Source organism: Oncorhynchus tshawytscha, linkage group LG09 (assembly GCF_018296145.1).
Source record: "Oncorhynchus tshawytscha isolate Ot180627B linkage group LG09, Otsh_v2.0, whole genome shotgun sequence".
Classification (NCBI taxonomy): domain Eukaryota; kingdom Metazoa; phylum Chordata; class Actinopteri; order Salmoniformes; family Salmonidae; genus Oncorhynchus; species Oncorhynchus tshawytscha.
In genome coordinates, this window is record NC_056437.1 from 76,791,027 (window position 1) to 76,810,351 (window position 19,325).

General features: G+C 49.6%; 1 protein-coding gene across 3 annotated transcripts in view; it reads right to left on the reverse strand.

The window, feature by feature from the left end:
• The window catches only part of LOC112258720 (inactive rhomboid protein 1), a 47,630-nt gene that overhangs the window by 4,840 nt on the left and 23,465 nt on the right, over nucleotides 1-19,325 (reverse strand). For 2 of the 3 annotated variants that reach the window (XM_042327457.1, XM_042327459.1), the window contains exons 2-16: nucleotides 14,080-14,224; nucleotides 13,318-13,457; nucleotides 10,890-10,997; nucleotides 5,137-5,356; nucleotides 4,673-4,879; nucleotides 3,303-3,428; nucleotides 2,859-3,028; nucleotides 2,369-2,620; nucleotides 2,136-2,247; nucleotides 1,795-1,869; nucleotides 1,452-1,613; nucleotides 1,225-1,325; nucleotides 1,021-1,084; nucleotides 838-932; nucleotides 421-496 (exon numbers count right to left, since the gene is read on the reverse strand). In XM_042327457.1, coding sequence (XP_042183391.1) covers nucleotides 421-496; nucleotides 838-932; nucleotides 1,021-1,084; nucleotides 1,225-1,325; nucleotides 1,452-1,613; nucleotides 1,795-1,869; nucleotides 2,136-2,247; nucleotides 2,369-2,620; nucleotides 2,859-3,028; nucleotides 3,303-3,428; nucleotides 4,673-4,879; nucleotides 5,137-5,356; nucleotides 10,890-10,997; nucleotides 13,318-13,457; nucleotides 14,080-14,196 — 2,025 coding nt within the window. In that variant the 5' untranslated portion in view covers nucleotides 14,197-14,224. The remainder of the gene's footprint in view (nucleotides 1-420; nucleotides 497-837; nucleotides 933-1,020; nucleotides 1,085-1,224; nucleotides 1,326-1,451; nucleotides 1,614-1,794; nucleotides 1,870-2,135; nucleotides 2,248-2,368; nucleotides 2,621-2,858; nucleotides 3,029-3,302; nucleotides 3,429-4,672; nucleotides 4,880-5,136; nucleotides 5,357-10,889; nucleotides 10,998-13,317; nucleotides 13,458-14,079; nucleotides 14,225-19,325) is intronic. The other variant, XM_042327458.1, reaches the window with a different exon arrangement.

Consider the following 19,325-nt stretch of genomic DNA (forward strand, 5'->3'; position numbering starts at 1 on the left):
AGAGGATGCATTTTCATTTGACACATATTGTGGAATGAATACATCATATTGATAATGAAGAACCTCATACGTGAATATATTTACTTGTGGCCTGGATATTCTGTAGCTCAGAGCAGAGGGGATTACAGTGAGGACAGTTTGCCTACTCAGTAGGGTATTGTGTGGCACCCTGTATGGTGATTAAACACTATCCACTCTCACAGCTTAGATCTTCCTCTGCTCCTCAACGGCTGCCTCCGACTCAGCCTGTCTCATTATCCTAGTTGGAACGGGGTCGGGGGTTATGGTCCGGGTTATGTCTTTGTAGGACTGGGGCGATCGTATCCATCATACTAGCTAGCCACTGAAGATGACTTGGCAATATCCTAACGCAACGTAATAGTCAGATAGTAGTCATTGAGTAGAGAGATGCTTACTTACTTGGGAGCAGAGAGTAGCCTCCTCGTGGAAGTAGCCCTTCATGAAGTCACAATACTCCCTGGACGTGATCTCACACCTGAGGAACGGGAGAACCACAGCATGACCTCGTGACCACACACTCCCTTGACTCCTCCCTTTCATGTGCACTGATAGGTCATGAACATGACACATGGTGACCACTACACTGCTTACATATTGCTGCTTTACCAGATCAGTGAAAATGAAGGCAAGAGGGGAGAGGAAGTCCATATAGATTATTAAGATGCAGCCTTGTTTAAACATCCATCTACCAACTACATGTACCACAGACACAGGCAAATCAACACCACAGTGTCAATAGTAAATAGACTCTGAATGTGTGTGTTGTGTCTGGCGTGAATGTTTGCATGTTTGGTTTTGTATGTAGGCTCTCCTCACCTCCCTTTTGTGCCGATGCAGCAGGGCCGGCCTGTGATGGTGCAGTCTATGTGAGGCAGGTTGGTGTGGTTCCCTGTGTTGTACCTGGTGCAAACCTAAAAACACAGCCAGAGGAAACAGTGAGACACTGACTGATTGACAGGTCCTCTGACCTCTCACCCTCTCATCATGACCAATACTCACTGGCCACTTGGTGATGTCATCAGGCCATTCATGCGGTGCCACCGAAGCTGGCTCTAGACAAATCCTATTGTGGGGTGAAAAATATGAATGAAATATTAGTATGGATACACAGTTCAGTCAGTGGTCCCAATAAACACACAGTGTAACTACAGTAGCATGAGGGGTGTGACGGCGTACTGCTGAATATCAGTGTGGTTCTCTCACCGGGGGTCCTGATGGCACACTGAGCCGTACTGCCTGTCTCTGCCCTCCAGCTGAGGGGTGCTGGGATGACCAGGCCACTTCACCCACACGGCCAGAGTACTCTGAGACAAAACAAAGATGGAAAGGTAAAAATATTGACCCCTGAATAGATCTCTCGTGGAGGTAGAGTACAAAAGAGTGAGGTGGAGAAAGTGAGTGAGAGAGACGGAGAGGGATTCACGACTCACCGAACACTCCTCCTCTGAGGTCTGTAGACAGCCGGAGCGGTCGTTGCGCACACAGCAGGCAGAGTCTCTCTCTATGTCTCTCTTGTCCCGGATCAGGTCGTGCACCTGCTGGTCCTGACGCATGCAGGGGGAGTACTTGGCCCCCAGGTGGATCAGAGCCTCCTAACGAGGGAGACAGATGGCATGCAGACAGTCAGGAATAGACACATAGAACACCATCCCTTTATCAGGCCTAGTTAAAGCGCTCAAATAAGTACCTTCCAAAATGGAAAGGATAGGACATATCCGGTCATGGAACAGAATGTTTGAATGAACAAAAGGGGAGCAATGTGAATGTGCTTACTGAACTGGGCCCGACCCAGAAGTTCTCTTGTTGTACAAACTTGACATTTTCATATACACCTTTGTTTCTTAGAACCTGGGGAGGGAAACATTTCATATTTCAAGTTGATCCTGGAAGGATGGAATAGAAGGTCATAACGACTGTAAGGCCATTGTAAAGCTGTAATGATTTGTTCAGAGGACTCTTGAATATTGTTTTGGATTATTTGATTAATATTTTACTGCACTGTTAGGAGCTAGTAACACAAGCATTTCACTGCACCCGCAATAACGCCTGCTAAACTGTGTACGCGACAAATAAACTTTGATTTGATTTGACTAGGGAAGTGAGGTGGTACTCACAGAATCAACCGTCTCGTGCTGGGAGAAGCCCACGGGGGCGATGCCATAGATGCAGACAGCCAAGATGGTGATCAGCAAGTGGACAACAGTGATCCAGTACGTAAAGAAAGGCCTAATGGAAACACAATGTCCATATTAGAAAACAACGGTTTTAAACAGAAGTGCTCTACTCTACACCAATGGTCTCATATATTAAACACGCTGAGCCTCAGTATGGTCTTAGAGACCATTACCTATGGTCATCCATGTCCTCTATCTGCCTCTTCACATAGCTGTCGATGCGCTTGCGGTAGGTGCGGTTGGTGAGCTTCCCCACCATGCCCAGCCCGTAGGGCCTCTTCTCCCGAGCGAACAGCTTCTTGACGGGCACAACGATGCGCTGACCCCGTCGCTGTCCGTTCACACTCACCACCTCCTGCCGCAAGGGCACCTTGGGCGGTCCTGGGGTTCCCTCTTTGGCCTTACGCCACCCTCGCTCCAGAGGCCTGGGATGGGAGACAGAGAGGAGGAGGGGTAAAGTCTGTTTAAAGAGGAACTCACCACAAAACCACCCTTGGAGAGCGTGTGGGTTCTCTTTAAACCAAACACTGTGTCATCACAACTGAATGGTTCACTGAGATGCTCTGGTAGTGTATTGGATATTGGCAACAGGAAACCAAAGATACTGTAGTCATTTCAGATGTTTCTGTGGACTTGTTGTCATGATGGGTGTGCCTGACTCACAGCATGAGATGGCTCCTCTCCAGTTCACTCTTGTCCAGAGCGCTGCCGGTCAGCTCCGTCTCGTCCAGTTTACTGCCCTCCTCCTGCACCACATCCATCATAGCCGCCTCCGACGGAGACTCAAACACCTCGTCAGCGTATGTGGACAACTCTTCCTGCATCAGACAGTCCTGGGGGAGGGATTGGGAGGGGGTAGGCCAGGTCTGAGAACAGTAGTGGGTGGGAACTAGGCACAGGAGATTTTCCTGGTCAGCTCACACATGGTTTAGGAAAAACTCCTGGCCGTAATGAAAACACACACTAACTGGTCGGCCAATCACAGGCCTTTACTCTATCCCTGGCTGCAACTCTGTTAGAGACCACCAGGGGGTGCTGTATGTTCTCTTTTAGATGGAGGCTTGAGATGAGTTTCTAACTACAGAGTAGATGAGGACATGTCCTTACTCTGGCGAAGAAGGATGTGTCCAGCTCATCAGGTAAGTCCACCACGTCCTCCTCCATGAAGCTGGCAGGGGTGAAGCTGCGTCTCTGCATCCGCCGCAGGGTGGCGTTTTCCCGCAGGGAGCGCCCCTGAAACGCACACACACACACATAACAACAAAACACACACTATAAGCTGTCACCTAGCACAGCAGGCTGTAGTGTTTTGTCTAGTGCCATACAGCAAACAAACGGTGCAGACACACAAACACACACACACACACACACTAACATTGAGTTGAGTGTCTTTTTGCATGTCAGAATTGTTGGAGACAGTATCTCATAATTATAACACATGCATAGTAGGCATATCAGAGCTTAAGTACCCATGTTTGTTCATTCCTCCATGTCACTCTTGCACTTCCAAAACGGTAAGCTCTTTCATAACAGTAGTCCTAAACACAGCACTGCTGCTCTTGAACATGCAACACAGCACATAGTGGTCTCCCTCAACACTGAATGACACAACACAACACAGCACATAGTGGTCTCCCTCAACACTGAATGACACAACACAGCACATAGTGGTCTCCCTCAACACTGAATGACACAACACAACACAGCACATAGTGGTCTCCCTCAACACTGAATGACACAACACAACACAGCACATAGTGGTCTCCCTCAACACTGAATGACACAACACAACACAGCACATAGTGGTCTCCCTCAACACTGAATGACACAACACAACACAGCACATAGTGGTCTCCCTCAACACTGAATGACACAACACAACACAGCACATAGTGGTCTCCCTCAACACTGAATGACACAACACAACACAGCACATAGTGGTCTCCCTCAACACTGAATGACACAACACAACACAGCACATAGTGGTCTCCTCAACACTGAATGACACAACACAACACAGCACATAGTGGTCTCCCTCAACACTGAATGACACAACACAACATAGCACATAGTGGTCTCCCTCAACACTGAATGACACAACACAACACAGCACATAGTGGTCTCCCTCAACACTGAATGACACAACACAACACAGCACATAGTGGTCTCCCTCAACACTGAATGACACAACACAACACAGAGATAATGTCTCCTTTAGAAAATACATGTATCCGCCCTGATGGAACTCAGTGTTGTTCTAGAACGCCGGAGGCTGACTGATTCCACACAACTGATCAGGCCATGCTGTTTCACTGGGGGTACCTTATCGATTAAGGGAAGAGTTTGGTCATAGTGGTACTGGGTGGGTATGGTTTGGATCTGTGTGTACAGTACAGTAGAGGGCTTTAGCAGCTGACAGTCTCTAAAATAATGAATCACTTCCTTCAATAGAATGTCTTGTCACACAGCAAGCTCACCTTAACCAGAGCTGCTGCTGCCCTGAAGCTCATCTTGGCGACAGACTCCCTCTTGCGTCGCCGCGGCAGCCGGTTGAGGCCTGAGCGGGAGGAGGTAAAGGAGCAGAGGGAGGCAGCGCCGGGGGTGACGGGGGTCTGGGGCACGCTGTAACCGTCCACCTCCTCCACCATACGGAACGCACGCCCCCTCGCCAACGGGTCCACGATCTGAAGATGACAGACACAGGCAGAGCGGTTAAGAACAGGCTATCTAGGACTGAGTTTATATTGTGAAACTGGATTATGTTTGAATAATCAACCAAGATTCTAATCGAAAAAAACTACTGTGGATACCACAGGAAATGAAAGATAAACATTGTTACATCCTAAAATATGTTATCAAGATCCACAATGAAACCCTCACTGAGGTACAAAAGTACTATAGGCATAATGACCCAAATATATAGATGACAGAGGTATCATACCTTCTGCATGCCAAAGGCGTGTGCTGAGCTGGGTACGTAGAGGGGCGGGGGCGTCTCGGTGCTGGTCAGAGAGATGTTGTCCTGACTGGACAGGTCCATCTCCCGGATCACCTGGGGCTTCAGACGGCCATAGCGCATGCTGCAATGGCGCAGACTCTTCCTCTGCCATTTCTGGGTGGCATCGCCGTCCTTACTGACCCCGAACCAGTCCGCTGTGCCCCTGACACCACAAACACCAGCCACTCAGTCCGCGGGAAGCACACATCTCATCTCACAAACTCCAACCTATCCACAGAACTATCTCTGATCACCTAGTTCCGCAGTACTTCTCTTGTAGAGGGAGTCTGCTAACTCCAGCTATCTAGCACAGAGTGCATCAGTTATTAGCCTGAGAGATATACAGCTGTCATTAGATGTCCCTCCTCAAAGCTCTATTTGGAAGACTGGGTGGGCAAACATGCAATGAACTGATAACGCCACACTTCCCAAGAATGGAAAAAATAACGAATTGTTCTTGACTGCACTAGTAATAGGCCATCAACCAGAGAGAGGGAATAAGCCCAGACGTGTTCCAGTCCAGGCACACACGCCCACACACACCCACACACCCACCCACCCACCCACACACGCCCCCACCCATCCACCCACCCACACACACACGCCCCCACCCATCCACCCACCCACACGCCCCCACCCACCCACACGCCCCCAGTGACTCGATCAATAAAAAGGTGGTCAGATGAAGCAGATGCTAAGCTACAGGACTGTTTTGCTAGCACAGACTGGAATATGTTCCAGGATTCCCCCAATGGCATTGAGGAGTACACCACATCAGTCATTGGCTTCATCAATAAGTGCATCGATGACGTCGTCCCCACAGCGACTGTACGTACATACCCCAACAAGAAGCCATGGATTACAGGCAACATTCGCACTGAGCTAAAGGCTAAAGCTGCCGTTTCAAGGAGTGGGACTCTAACCCGGAAGCTTATAAGAAATCCCGCTATGCCCTCCGATGAACCATCAAAGTGTCAATACAGGACTAAGATCGAATCGTACTACACCGGCCCTGACACTCATCGGATGTGGCAGGGCTTGTAAACCATTACAGACTACTAAGGGATGCACAGCCGAGAGCTGCCCAGTGACACAAGCCTATCAGACTAGCTAAACTACCTCTATGCTCGCTTCGAGGCAAATAACACTGAAACATGCATGAGAGCACCAGCTGTTCCGGAAGACTGTGTGATCACGCACTCCGAAGCCGATGTGAGTAAGAACTTAACACAGGTCAACATTCACACGGCCAGACGGATTACCAGGACGTGTACTGTGAGCATGCACTGACCAACTGGCAAGTGTCTTCACTGATATTTTCAACCTCTCCCTGTCCGAGTCTGTAATACCAACATGTTTTAAGCAGACCACCATAGTCCCTGTGCCCAAGAACACTAAGGTAACCTGCCTAAATCACTACCGACCTGTAGCACTCACATCTGTAGCCATGAAGTGCTTCGAAAAGGCTGGTCATGGCTTACATCAACACTATTATCCCAGAAACCATAGACCCACTCCAATTTGCATACCGCTCTAACAGATCCACAGATGATGCAATCGCTATTGCACTCCCCACAGCCCTTTCCCACCTGGATAAAAGGAACACCTGTGTGAGAATGCTATTCATTGACTACAGCTCAGTGTTCAACACCATAGTGCCCTCAAAGCTCATCAATAAGCTAAGGACCCTGGGACTAAACACCTCCCTCTGCAACTGGATCCTGGACTTCCTGACGGGCCGCCCCCAGGTGGCAAGGGTAGGTAACAACACATCCGCCACGCTGATCTTCAACACAGGAGCCCCTCAGGGGTGCGTGCTCAGTCCCCTCCTGTACTCCCTGTTCACTCATGACTGCATGGCCAGGCATGACTCCAACAACATCATTAAGTTTGCCGATGACACAACAGTGACAGGCCTGATCACCGACCAAGACGAGACAGCCTATAGGGAGGAGGTCAGAGACCTGGCCGTGTGGTGCCAGGACAACAACCTCTCCCTCAACGTGATCAACACAAAGGAGATGATTGTGGACTACGGGAAAAAGAGGACCGAGCATGCCCCCATTCTCATCGACGGGGCTGTTGTGGAGCAGGTTGAGAGCTTCAAGTTCCTTGGTGTCCACATCACCAACAAACTAACATGGTCCAAGCACACCAGGACAGTCATGAAGCGGGCACGACAAAACCTATTCCCCTCAGGAGACTGAAAAGACTTGGCATGGGTCAAAGATCCTCAGATCCTCAAAAGGTTCTACAGCTGCAACATTGAGAGCATCCTGGTTGCATTACTGCCTGGTTTGGCAACTACTCGGCCTCTGACCGCAAGGCACTACAGAGGGTAGTGCGTACGGCCCAGTACATCACTGGTTCCAAGCTTTCTGCCATCCAGGACCTCTATACCAGGTGGTGTCAGAGGAAGGCCCTATTGTCAAAGACAACAGCCACCCAAAGTCATAGATTGTTCTCTCTTCTACCGCATGGCAAGCGGTACCGGAGTGCCAAGTCTAGGTCCAAGAGGCTTCTAAACAGCTTCTAACCCCAAGCCATAAGACTCCTGAACATCTAATAAAATGGCCACCCAGACTATATATCAAATGGCTCCCCTCCCCCCTCTTTTACACCACTGCTATTCTCTGTTATCATCTATGCATAGTCACTTTAATAACTCTACCTACATGTACATATTACCTCAACTAACTGGTGCACATGCACATTGACTCTGTACCGGTACCCCCCTGTATATAGTTTCACTATTGTGATTTTACTGCTGCTCTTTTAATTACTTGTTACTTTGATTTCTTATTTCATATTTAGATATATTTTTTAACTGCATTGTTGGTTAGGGGCTCGTAAGTAAGCGTTTCACTGTAAGGTCTACTACACCTGTTGGCACGTGACTTATACAATTTGTTTTGACAAGCTAACAATCGATGTAAGTCATGTTTTTTTTAAGGGAGATTTGGCCATTTAAGTAACACCAAACCTACAATGGAGTTGATTTGATCGTGTTTCGATGTTCCAAACATATTGCTCACCATATGTCTTCTGCAGAGGGACAACAGGGAGCCAGGAGAAAACGAGTTTTGATCAGTCATGGAGATAAAAGTGCTGAAAACAAAAAGTCTCTCTATTTAGAAAGAAGATGGAGAACAAGCTCTGAAGGAAAAATACTTGGAACTTTGGTGTAAAATAATATTGCGATAGTTGATACGATATATTGTCCCCAAAAAATATTCCGATATGTAACTATCGATTTCTTCCCTCACCACTACTACCCACTGAACTGGTTTTCTCCTGGCTCTCTCTTGTCCCTCTGTAGAAGACATATGGGGAGCAATATGTTTGGAACATCGAAACGCAATAAAATCACAGTATCAAATAGCAATACATATATACTCGTGAGAATCATGATATTATTGTCCCTGGGAATTCCAAGCCCTACTCCCTAGCAACAGTTATTATAGCCCACTAAACTCATACTGTACCTGTTGCATGTAAAGGCTTATTCTGGGTAATATGGACAAATCATTTGAAATACTGTGTCCTGTGTTCCCCTGGGTTGTGGATGGATGTACTATCTCTATCAGTCTGTTAGTGACATGATTGAATTTCTGGCATTCCAGACCAGCTGCCCTGTCCTCCAGGTCGTGGCGTGTCATCAGAGTCTGTCAGTCTGCCATCCGTGACCTCTGAGGATATAAATAGACCTCTGCCTGATGGAACATCTGGAGCGACTCTCTCCCTCTCCCTCTGGCTCTCTCGCTCTCTACCTCTGCCCCCCTCTCTAGCCCTCTACCTCTGCCCCCCTCTCTAGCCCTCCACCTCTGCCTCGCTCTACCTCTGCCTCGCTCTACCTCTGCCTCGCTCTACCTCTGCCTCGCTCTACCTCTGCCTCGCTCTACCTCTGCCTCGCTCTACCTCTGCCTCGCTCTACATCTGCCTCGCTCTACATCTGCCTCGCTCTACCTCTGCCTCGCTCTACATCTGCCTCGCTCTACATCTGCCTCACTCTACATCTGCCTCGCTCTACATCTGCCTCGCTCTACATCTGCCTCACTCTACATCTGCCTCACTCTACATCTGCCTCACTCTACATCTGCCTCACTCTACATCTGCCTCACTCTACCTCTGCCTCGCTCTACATCTGCCTCGCTCTACATCTGCCTCGCTCTACATCTGCCTCGCTCTACTGCCTCACTCTACATCTGCCTCACTCTACATCTGCCTCACTCTACATCTGCCTCACTCTACATCTGCCTCACTCTACATCTGCCTCACTCTACATCTGCCTCACTCTACATCTGCCTCACTCTACATCTGCCTCGCTCTACATCTGCCTCGCTCTACATCTGCCTCGCTCTACATCTGCCTCGCTCTACATCTGCCTCGCTCTACCTCTGCCTCGCTCTACATCTGCCTCGCTCTACATCTGCCTCACTCTACATCTGCCTCACTCTACATCTGCCTCACTCTACATCTGCCTCACTCTACATCTGCCTCACTCTACATCTGCCTCACTCTACATCTGCCTCACTCTACATCTGCCTCACTCTCTCTCTCTTTTTTAGTGGCATGGGAAACATATGTTTATCAAATTAGATTTGTTTTCAAATTCTTTGTGGGTCTGTGTAATCTGAGGGAAATATGTGTCTCTAATATGGTCATACATTTGGCAGGAGGTTAGGAAGTGCAGCTCAGTTTCCACCTCATTTTGTGGGCAGTGTGCACATAGCCTGTGTCTTCTCTTAAGATCCAGGTCTGCCTTTGGTGGCCTTTCTCAATTAGCAAGCTCTCTCTCTCTCTCTCTCTGCCTTTCTCTCTCTGCCCCTCTCAGCCTTTGCCTCTTTTTTTCTGTGAGCTGTTGTTTTCTATTGAATCATATCATCTGTACATTCAATAAGGATCACAATACAATGTTCTCTGCCTCTGCAGCTCTAATCTAATCAGGTGCTGCAGAAGGCCAAGCTAACCCAACCCTGCCCGCTATACACAAACTAACCAGAGTGGCTTAGTTTAAAAAGCAACTCAGGTTAGTTTAAGACTCAGTCAAACGCAAGTATGGTCTTTTAATGACTGTAACATCAAATCAGTGGACATGTATTCTATGGTCCCTAACTCACACAAAGATTCATAAAGTCTCAGGCGACATTATTGCTGCTTAGTCTTTGGCCTGACCACAATGGAATGCGGTGGTTGTTGTGTATTCCAGGAATATGGCAGGTCCCTGTGTTAGGCTCCTTTTTTATGACTAATTCAGTGTGAGTCAGATGTGTCAATGAGGTGAGTCATATAACAAAACAGTCATAGCACAAAAAGAAAACAACAGCACCCCTGAAGAGAGGCTTATAGCTATAGGCAATGGAAGACAGTTCATTCAGTTCATTCAAGCTGTGTCTTTATGCCTGATGCAGTATTCTATCTTACGGAGACCCTGCACTCTCTTGATAATTCTCTCTGTTCTGAACTTCATACTCTTTGTACTCCCTAGATCTGAGCCATTACCAACATAACCTAGGACACAAACATTGGTGGGGTAAACACTCAGCTAAACCTGTGTCAGTATGTTATCCATCAAAAGATGTTCTGGCTCCCCATGGTTGCATACTGTATGTTACTGTAATCAGACAGGAAGTGCTGTCCTCACTGGCCAGTGGACTGTAGGCCCAGTCTGACCTCTGACCTCTGGCCTGCAGTACCTGAGCAGGGTTCTGGAGAGAGAGTGATGCTTCCTGGGGCCGCGGCGAGATGCCCGCTGACCCTTAACGGGCACTGTGTTAATCCGCTCAAAGTGCACCCTTCTGCTGCTAGAGACGGGCAGGGGAGAAGGTAGGGAGGTGAGAGGAGGACAGGGGGAGAAGGTAGGGAGGTGAGAGGAGGAGGAGGACAGGGGGAGAAGGTAGGGAGGTGAGAGGAGGAGGAGGACAGGGGGAGAGGGTAGGGAGGTGAGAGGAGGAGGAGGAGGACAGGGGAGAAGGTAGGGAGGTGAGAGGAGGAGGAGGACAGGGGGAGAGGGTAGGGAGGTGAGAGGAGGAGGAGGACAGGGGGAGAGGGTAGGCAGGTGAGAGGAGGAGGAGGACAGGGGGAGAGGGTAAAGAGGTGAGAGGAGGAGGAGGAGGACAGGGGGAGAAGGTAGGGAGGTGAGAGGAGGAGGAGGACAGGGGGAGAGGGTAGGGAGGTGAGAGGAGGAGGAGGAGGAGGACAGGGGGAGAAGGTAGGGAGGTGAGAGGAGGAGGAGGAGGACAGGGGGAGAAGGTAGGGAGGTGAGAGGCGGAAGAGGAGGACAGGGGGAGAAGGTAAGGAGGTGAGAGGAGGAGGAGGACAGGGGGAGAGGGTAGGGAGGTGAGAGGAGGAGGAGGACAGGGGGAGAAGGTAGGGAGGTGAGAGGAGGAGGAGGACAGGGGGAGAAGGTAGGGAGGTGAGAGGAGGAGGAGGAGGACAGGGGGAGAAGGTAGGGAGGTGAGAGGAGGAGGAGGAGGACAGGGGGAGAAGGTAGGGAGGTGAGAGGAGGAGGAGGACAGGGGGAGAAGGTAGGGAGGTGAGAGGAGGAGGAGGACAGGGGGAGAAGGTAGGGAGGTGAGAGGAGGAGGAGGACAGGGGGAGAGGGTAGGCAGGTGAGAGGAGGAGGAGGACAGGGGGAGAGGGTAGGGAGGTGAGAGGAGGAGGAGGAGGAGGAGGACAGGGGGAGAAGGTAGGGAGGTGAGAGGAGGAGGAGGACAGGGGGAGAGGGTAGGAAGGTGAGAGGAGGAGGAGGACAGGGCAGGGGGAGAAGGTAGGAAGGTGAGAGGAGGAGGAGGACAGGGCAGGGGGAGGGGGAGAAGGTAGGAAGGTGAGAGGAGGAGGAGGACAGGGCAGGGGGAGGGGGTAGAAGGTAGGAAGGTGAGAGGAGGAGGAGGACAGGGCAGGGGGAGGGGGTAGAAGGTAGGAAGGTGAGAGGAGGAGGAGGACAGGGCAGGGGGAGGGGGAGAAGGGTAGGAAGGTGAGAGGAGGAGGGTGGGAGGAGGAGGACAGGGCAGGGGGAGGGGGAGAAGGTAGGAAGGTGAGAGGAGGAGGGTGGGAGGTGGAGGAGGGCAGGGGGAGAAGGTAGGAAAGTGAGAGGAGGAGGGTGGGAGGTGGAGGAGAACAGGGCGGGGGGGTAGGAAGGTGAGAGGAGAGGAGGAGGTTGGGAGGTGGAAGAGGACAGGGCAGGGGGAGGGGGAGAAGGTAGGAAGGTGAGAGGAGGAGGGTGGGAGGTGGATGAGGACAGGGCAGGTCAAGGCAGGGGGAGGGGGAGAGGGTAGGAAGGTGAGAGGAGGAGGGTGGAGGAGGGCAGGGGGTGGGGGAGAAGGTAGGAAGGTGAGAGGAGGAGGAGGACAGGGCAGAGGGCAAGAAAGAGAAGGAAATAGAAGGAGAGAAGAAAAGAAGAGGTGGTGAGCAAGAAACAGCATTTAGAAAAGCAATAGACAGAAATAGTGCAAAAGGAGTAAAGCTTTTCAAGCATTGAAATTGTGAAAGGAAGTTAAGTTTGAACATGCATTAGAATCATACACACTGACCAGACGAAGAACCAGACATGCAGAGGGATTCCCAACTCATTCATTCAGACTGTTGAAGAATCAATGCACACAATCACAGCCACAGTGATTTCAAGTTTTAAACACTGTAATATGAGCCCATCTGCAGACCCAGACAGGCACTATGATAAAACACCCCACAAACAAACACCTACAAATACCAGTCTGTCCTGTCAAATATCCACTGTCCTCAGTTCAACCAGACAAATTGCAAGCAAATACAGAAGTCTGGTAAAAATCAATATGCAATCAAACCGCCAAACTGAAGTGGGCGGGGGCAATCAGGCAGAGAAATGGACATCATGGTCTCATGCCTTGTTACTGGCATCACACAAGTAGCCCACAGTAACAAACTGGTCAAAAACATGCCATCCGTGACTTACAGATTCTGGATAAAACATGCTTATTTCACACCATCATGACAAGTTCATAATCAAATATTTGCAGTGGGCCCACTGCTCAACACCAAAGATAGGCAAATCCCATGGAGGTCGTACGATTCCGGGTCACAACCATGATCTAACCAACTAAGGTGTCCTTCAGTAACTCCAGAGCGTTGATATGTTCCCCTTACCTCTTGATGGTCTGTGTGATGGAGGACTGGCGTAGCAGGGGCGGCCGGCGGGGGTCAAAGAGGTCGCGAGGCGGGGACCGGAGGTGGGAGGGCTCCACTGGCATGCTGATACTGCGGAGGAAACCCTGGCGCTTCACCGGCTGCAGTGGGGGGGGGGCATGGATAGAGACAGAGATTAAATACACACAATGAGAGCCATATTGCATGCAGAGATTCACATACAGGTACAACAGACCACAACACAACTCTGTGGGAGAGACAATGAGAAAGCAGGGAGAAGAATGAGACCCAGAGAAGAAGTGTGGGATACAAGGAAAGACATGCAGATGGAGAGAGGAGGGGGAGAGAGAGAAAGAGAGAGAGAAAGAGAGAGAGGGAGAGAGGAGGGGGAGAGAGGAGGGGGAGAGAGAAAGAGAGAGAGAGGGAGAGAGGAGGGGGAGAGAGGAGGGGGAGAGAGAAAGAGAGAGGGAGAGAGGAGGGGGAGAGAGAAAAGAGAGAGAGAGAGGGAGAGAGGAGGGGGAGAGAGGAGGGGGAGAGAGAAAGAGAGAGAGAGGGAGAGAGGAGGGGGAGAGAGAAAGAGAGAGAAAGAGAGAGAGAGAGGGAGAGAGGAGGGGAGAGAGAAAGAAAGAGAGAGAGAGAGAGAGAGAGGGAGAGAGGAGGGGGAGAGGAGGGGGAGAGAGAAAGAGAGAGAGAGAGGGAGAGAGGAGGGGGAGAGAGGAGGGGGAGAGAGAAAGAGAGAGAGAGAGAGAGAGTGTGCTGTACCTGAACGAAGGTGGGTGGCTCATCCAGGGACACCTGAGCAGTGGGAATGTCCAGTCTGAGCCATGGAGGCTTCTTCCTCTGCAGGCTGCTGGTGCTCTCATGGCGTGGTTCAGCCATGCTCCCAACCCCACCCCACGCCTCCCACCTACAGGGAGAGAGAGACAGATGAAGGGAAAGATGAAATTGATACATATCCATCCTACAAGTATAACCACATCCTCTTTGTCCCTCGGGAGTTTCATTTACAAGTCTAATCAGCAATTTGTAAATGAAAGCCTGAGAGCATCCCAATAATAGCTTGTGTTGCAGAGTCATTACACAAGATGGTGCTGATGAGCCTTGAGTCACCCCATGTGACAGGGTCTGTACTGCTATCATAAAACCAGTTAGAAAAGCAGAGCGCCAGATGGAGATATTACCAGACCACAGCTGTTTACTCTTACCCAGAAAGAAGCACACGGAACCATTTAACAAAGCAATAAATATTTGTGCAGCGGGACTGGGGAAGTTTATGATCTAAGGACTAATCCCGAAATGCCAGAGATGAAATTGAATTTAATCCCACCTTGTTGTTATATATTAATCTATTCTAGGCCTATCCTCCGCCAGGCATTTGTGGGAGAGACTACATTGCTAGGTCCTTTCCCTGTGCATTCCCATGACACAGCCTAGAGACCACAGGAGGTGTAATGAACCTCGCAGGCCTCCGTCAGAGAAACCTCCTCATCCCTAGAACATTGTTATCAACAATCCTTCACTTTCAGCTTGGGTTTCTCTCTCCCTGTTATTTGGTCAAATAATACTGTGACCTTCAAACACAAGGGTGGCACTCTTAACGTGCTCTGCGACATTCTCCCCAGGGGCATCATAGGACAACTGAAACAATTATTCCCGCAGTGAGATACACGAACGCGTAAATAAAGACTACCTCCCCCGAGAAAAACACTCAAGCGTGCGCCATTGGTTAGTTCCTCACCAGAGAAGCTGTTATTAAACCCTTTGAATGTGAGGAAAAACACTCTCCTCACGTGTCACATGATATTTGTCTTTCACAGACTCTCATTTTGCTCAAATGCCCCACAAGATGAGGGATGAGGGCCCTAATGTGGTCTTGTGCCTTCACTTCAGCAGCATCAGAGGGCAATGAGCGGGCTGGCAGCAGTCATACAGGGTCACGCATTCCCCTTCTATGGTTACAGAGCTTTAGGTCCTTGGGAAGTCCATGGCAATGTCAAGCACATCTGCTTTGCGTTGCATTTTAACACACTGCAGGCTCCTGTTTTAGCCCAAGTGATGATGGGAGCGTTCATGTGAAACATAAATCCTGCCACAGAGCCAGCGAGGCTGACAATGGAGGGCAGTGGAGGGAGGCAGGTTTGAAACCCCAGGCCGGAGGCCCTGTCCACGGATAGAGAGGAGAGAAGGTGAGGTCAACCACACTGTCCTGGTCCCAGTCACCCAAGTCATCATTGACGGCTGGTGTTCACGAGCCATCGGTTCACAGCAGGACACACATGCAGTCAGTCCCATCCTGACCTGTCCTATCATGTGTGAAAAGGGTCTACTACACACAACTGGGTTCAAGTGGTATTTGCTTTAAGTAAAATACTTTAACTGAGTTTGATTGAGCTTGCCTGGTGCAATGGAACCAAGGGAATAGAACCAAAAGCGCAAACCAAGCCAATATTGCACTCTATGTATGCTCAATCAAATTCAGCAATCATTTGAAAGAAAACACATACTATTTGAACCCAGGTCTGACATAGAGAGAGCATACTGAACAAGCCCATTAGCGTGTGGTAAATAGCTAGCTACTGTGAAGACAGAGCCAACAAGAGGTCGGTCACTTCACCCATGGATGCCATGCTGAGACATTCTGCCCCACTGCACAGAGTGGAGAGAGGGCTATGTGGGGAATGCTGTCCGACCTCACCAGCCTTTATGTCTGGTCAGGAGCTCTGGGTTGTGATGACTGGCCAGGATTAGCTGTTAGCTGAGCCAGACGGGAACAAAGCAGGCCAGCCTAGGTTGTGAGGGAGGGAGGAAAGAGGGGGAGACCGCCCTCACTGACTTGCAACCAGGTTTTTCTGTGCAGAGGAAGATGAGCAGGAAAAATATCACAAGATTACACATTTCAAAGCACGGTCACTCAGCTCCATATGAGCTCAGACTTCTCGTGACGGTACAGGTCATCACTGTAGGTTTTCTGACTCGGGGGGAATAAGGTGTAGTGACAGCCTCCCCTGGTCTCCTACTGGGGTGAGTCATGGACCAGGTGAAGCTCTGTTAGACCAGCTAGCAACCAACGCCTGGAGGAGGGAAACTTCAGCCTGTCCGTCTTCAGCCTTTGCACTTGTACAAAACACCCACTACAACATTTCTGCCAGAACCACACACACAAACCCTGTCTTCTATAGCCCAGACAGCCCTGAAGCAACAGCTCCCATAATTTGCTTTTAACTACAAACTCTAGGGATCTTACAGCAGAGGCATATGCCCTGGTTCTACAGATTGTATCGAGGGATGGGAGCCTAATTGTCTTCCACACTCAGTCTCATTTGATTCCAGGCCTTGGAGCCGTGACTGTAGTGTGTTTGACCTGGGACTCAGCCTCTGTCTACTGCTGAATCTATCGCTCCACTATCTCCTGGGTTTGTAGCTAACACTGGGGGCTGGGGGCTTTGGCGCCTCCGATTCTCACCACGGTTTTCCTAAGGCCAACCCACTAAAATCCTCCTGCCTGCTGCCTGGCTTTCCTCTCATCCGTACTACCCTGTGTACACACTCTGAGTGTAACTCTGAGAGAGGCAAGGTGGTCTGGCACACTGAGACCTATGAAAACCTGAAACCTTAGACAGACCTACTTACAGACCGACAGACAAAGAACTGCAGACAGACAGACCTACAGTCAGCGGTGTGCTTCGGAAGCCTGTCTCCTTCTCTCTTGTCCTTCAGCCCAGTCCAAAGACAACATGGCAGCTGACTTGGCAGAGTTCTGAGGCTTGTATCTGGGGAGGAGGATGGGAGGATGGCAGCCGCCAGCCGGATACTAGGTCTGCAGGCTCCAGGACACCCAGCATGGACACAGGCTGTGGTTATGGCAGTGATCGGGCTGCCTGCTACCACGTGGGAGTCTATAACATGGCAGTCATCTCCTCTCACCAGGATAATGAATGAGTACAGTACATTAGGCCTGCATGAAGGCCAAGGGCCTAGCTAGTATTCAGGGTCATCCATCCCAGTCTGAGAGGCACACTGACTGGACTTTAGAGGGAGGAAGTCCTTGAGCAATGGAGACATCCTTGAGGAGAAATTATGTTGATTGAATTCTACATTTTGGACACCATCCAAGGACACAGGATTATCATTTTCCCTGACTCCTGACTCCTTATTGTTTCAATTCACATTCCAAAAGGGTTGGAAATGCCATCTTACTGTAACGCAAGTGCCTCACATTAATGCTTATTACAGCTTAATATTAGTAATTGAGTTGAAGAGACAATGAAGCCAATTATATGTGCATGGAATACTATATGTCTTATCTAAAGGTTAAAGGTTAAAACAACAAACAATTCCATGCCTGGAGATAGCAACAGTTTTCCCACCATGATAACTGCTCTCTCCGTCTGTCGGTCTGCACTCAGCATTCTTAAAGTTAACCATAGCCGCGGGAAGTAGTTTGGGGGTGGGGCTGGACAAATCTTTTTGCCCGCTCTGGCGCTGCAGATGGATATATTTTTTTATTGATACTTTTTAAAATTCCGATTTTTCAGGGGGTGCTGCAGCACCGTCAGCACCCCTACTTCCCACGACTGTGAGGTTAACGTGATTTAATCTGTGGGCCCTTTAAAGAGATTTGTTTTAACTTCCAAATCCACATCTGAAGAAGGAAAACACCCACTCCCATCCTTGCAACATGCACACTGCAAGATTAGCTTCCTGCTGACGCTTCAACTCCAGGCTAATGGATGTGAGAAACAAACACTTCCTACTCAACCATGAGATGCATTTACAACAAACTCGATTGACTGTGTTTTTACGTTCTGGTGTTGCTGTTGCTCTACAAGCCTGTTGCTCTCCATTAGAGGGTGGGTGGGAGAGACTGACAGGCAGACTAAACCCAGAGGACAGACCCGGGTCTCTCCAGGTGCAGGGTAGGACAGAGAAGTCCATGAGGCTTTCAGGTTATCAAACTGACAGCCTGGCTCAACCACAATGCTTTACCTCCCTGGTGTGTGAGTGTGCTCTCTCTCTCTCTCCTTCTCTCTCTCTCTCCCTTTCTCCCTCTCTCTCTCTCCCTTTCTCCCTCTCTCTCCCCCCTCTCTCTCCCCTCTCCCTTCTCCCCCTCTCTCTCTCTCCCCCCTTTCTCCCTCTCTCTATATCTCTCTCCCCTCTCCCTCTCTCTCTCCTCTCTCCCCCTTTCTCCCTCTCTCTATATCTCTCTCTCCCTTTCCCTCTCTCGGTTTTTAGGCCATCTATTAATATAATGACTTGGTAAATGGGGGCCAGCCATGCATAGAAAGGCAGTGAGTTGTGACAATGGAGGACCCAGCTGTAACAGGTAAAGCTTGAAGACAAACAGTGGTGAGGAGGGCTGGGAGCTGCAAGGAGCCTTGTGGATGTGACTTCCTTCACTGCCTATTTCAGCTGCCTGTCTGAAAGGGCTTTGGTGGGCGAGTGCAGGGGTTAATTCTCATTGTTCACTTTTCAACAGGACCTAGTTCTCCTGCTGCTATCTCACAATAACGTTTCCTTAATTGATACATCCTGTCTCACGTTAACCGACATTCTAAATATAGCCCTTTTTTGATGCCTGCTAAGCAGAAACAAATGTTCCACTGAAAAATCTTCCTTTTATCTGTTTAAACTGGTAGCCCTAACATCCAGATAGGAAACACCCCTCGACATAAGATCTAATCGATATAAAATGATAACTGATCCATCCATTCCATTTTCCATGTGTACAAACTACCTGCCCTCCAGGACACCCACACCACCTGATGTCACAGGAAGGCCATAAAGATCATCAAGGACAACAACCACCTGAGCCACTGCCTGTTCACCCCGCTATCATCCAGAAGGCAAGGTCAGTACAGGTGCATCAAAGCAGGGACCGAGAAACTGAAAAACAGCTTCTATCTCAAGGCCATCAGACTGTTAAACAGCCACCACTAACATTGAGTGGCTGCTGCCAACATACTGACTCAACTCCAGCCAATTTAAAAATGGAAAAATTGATGTAAAAA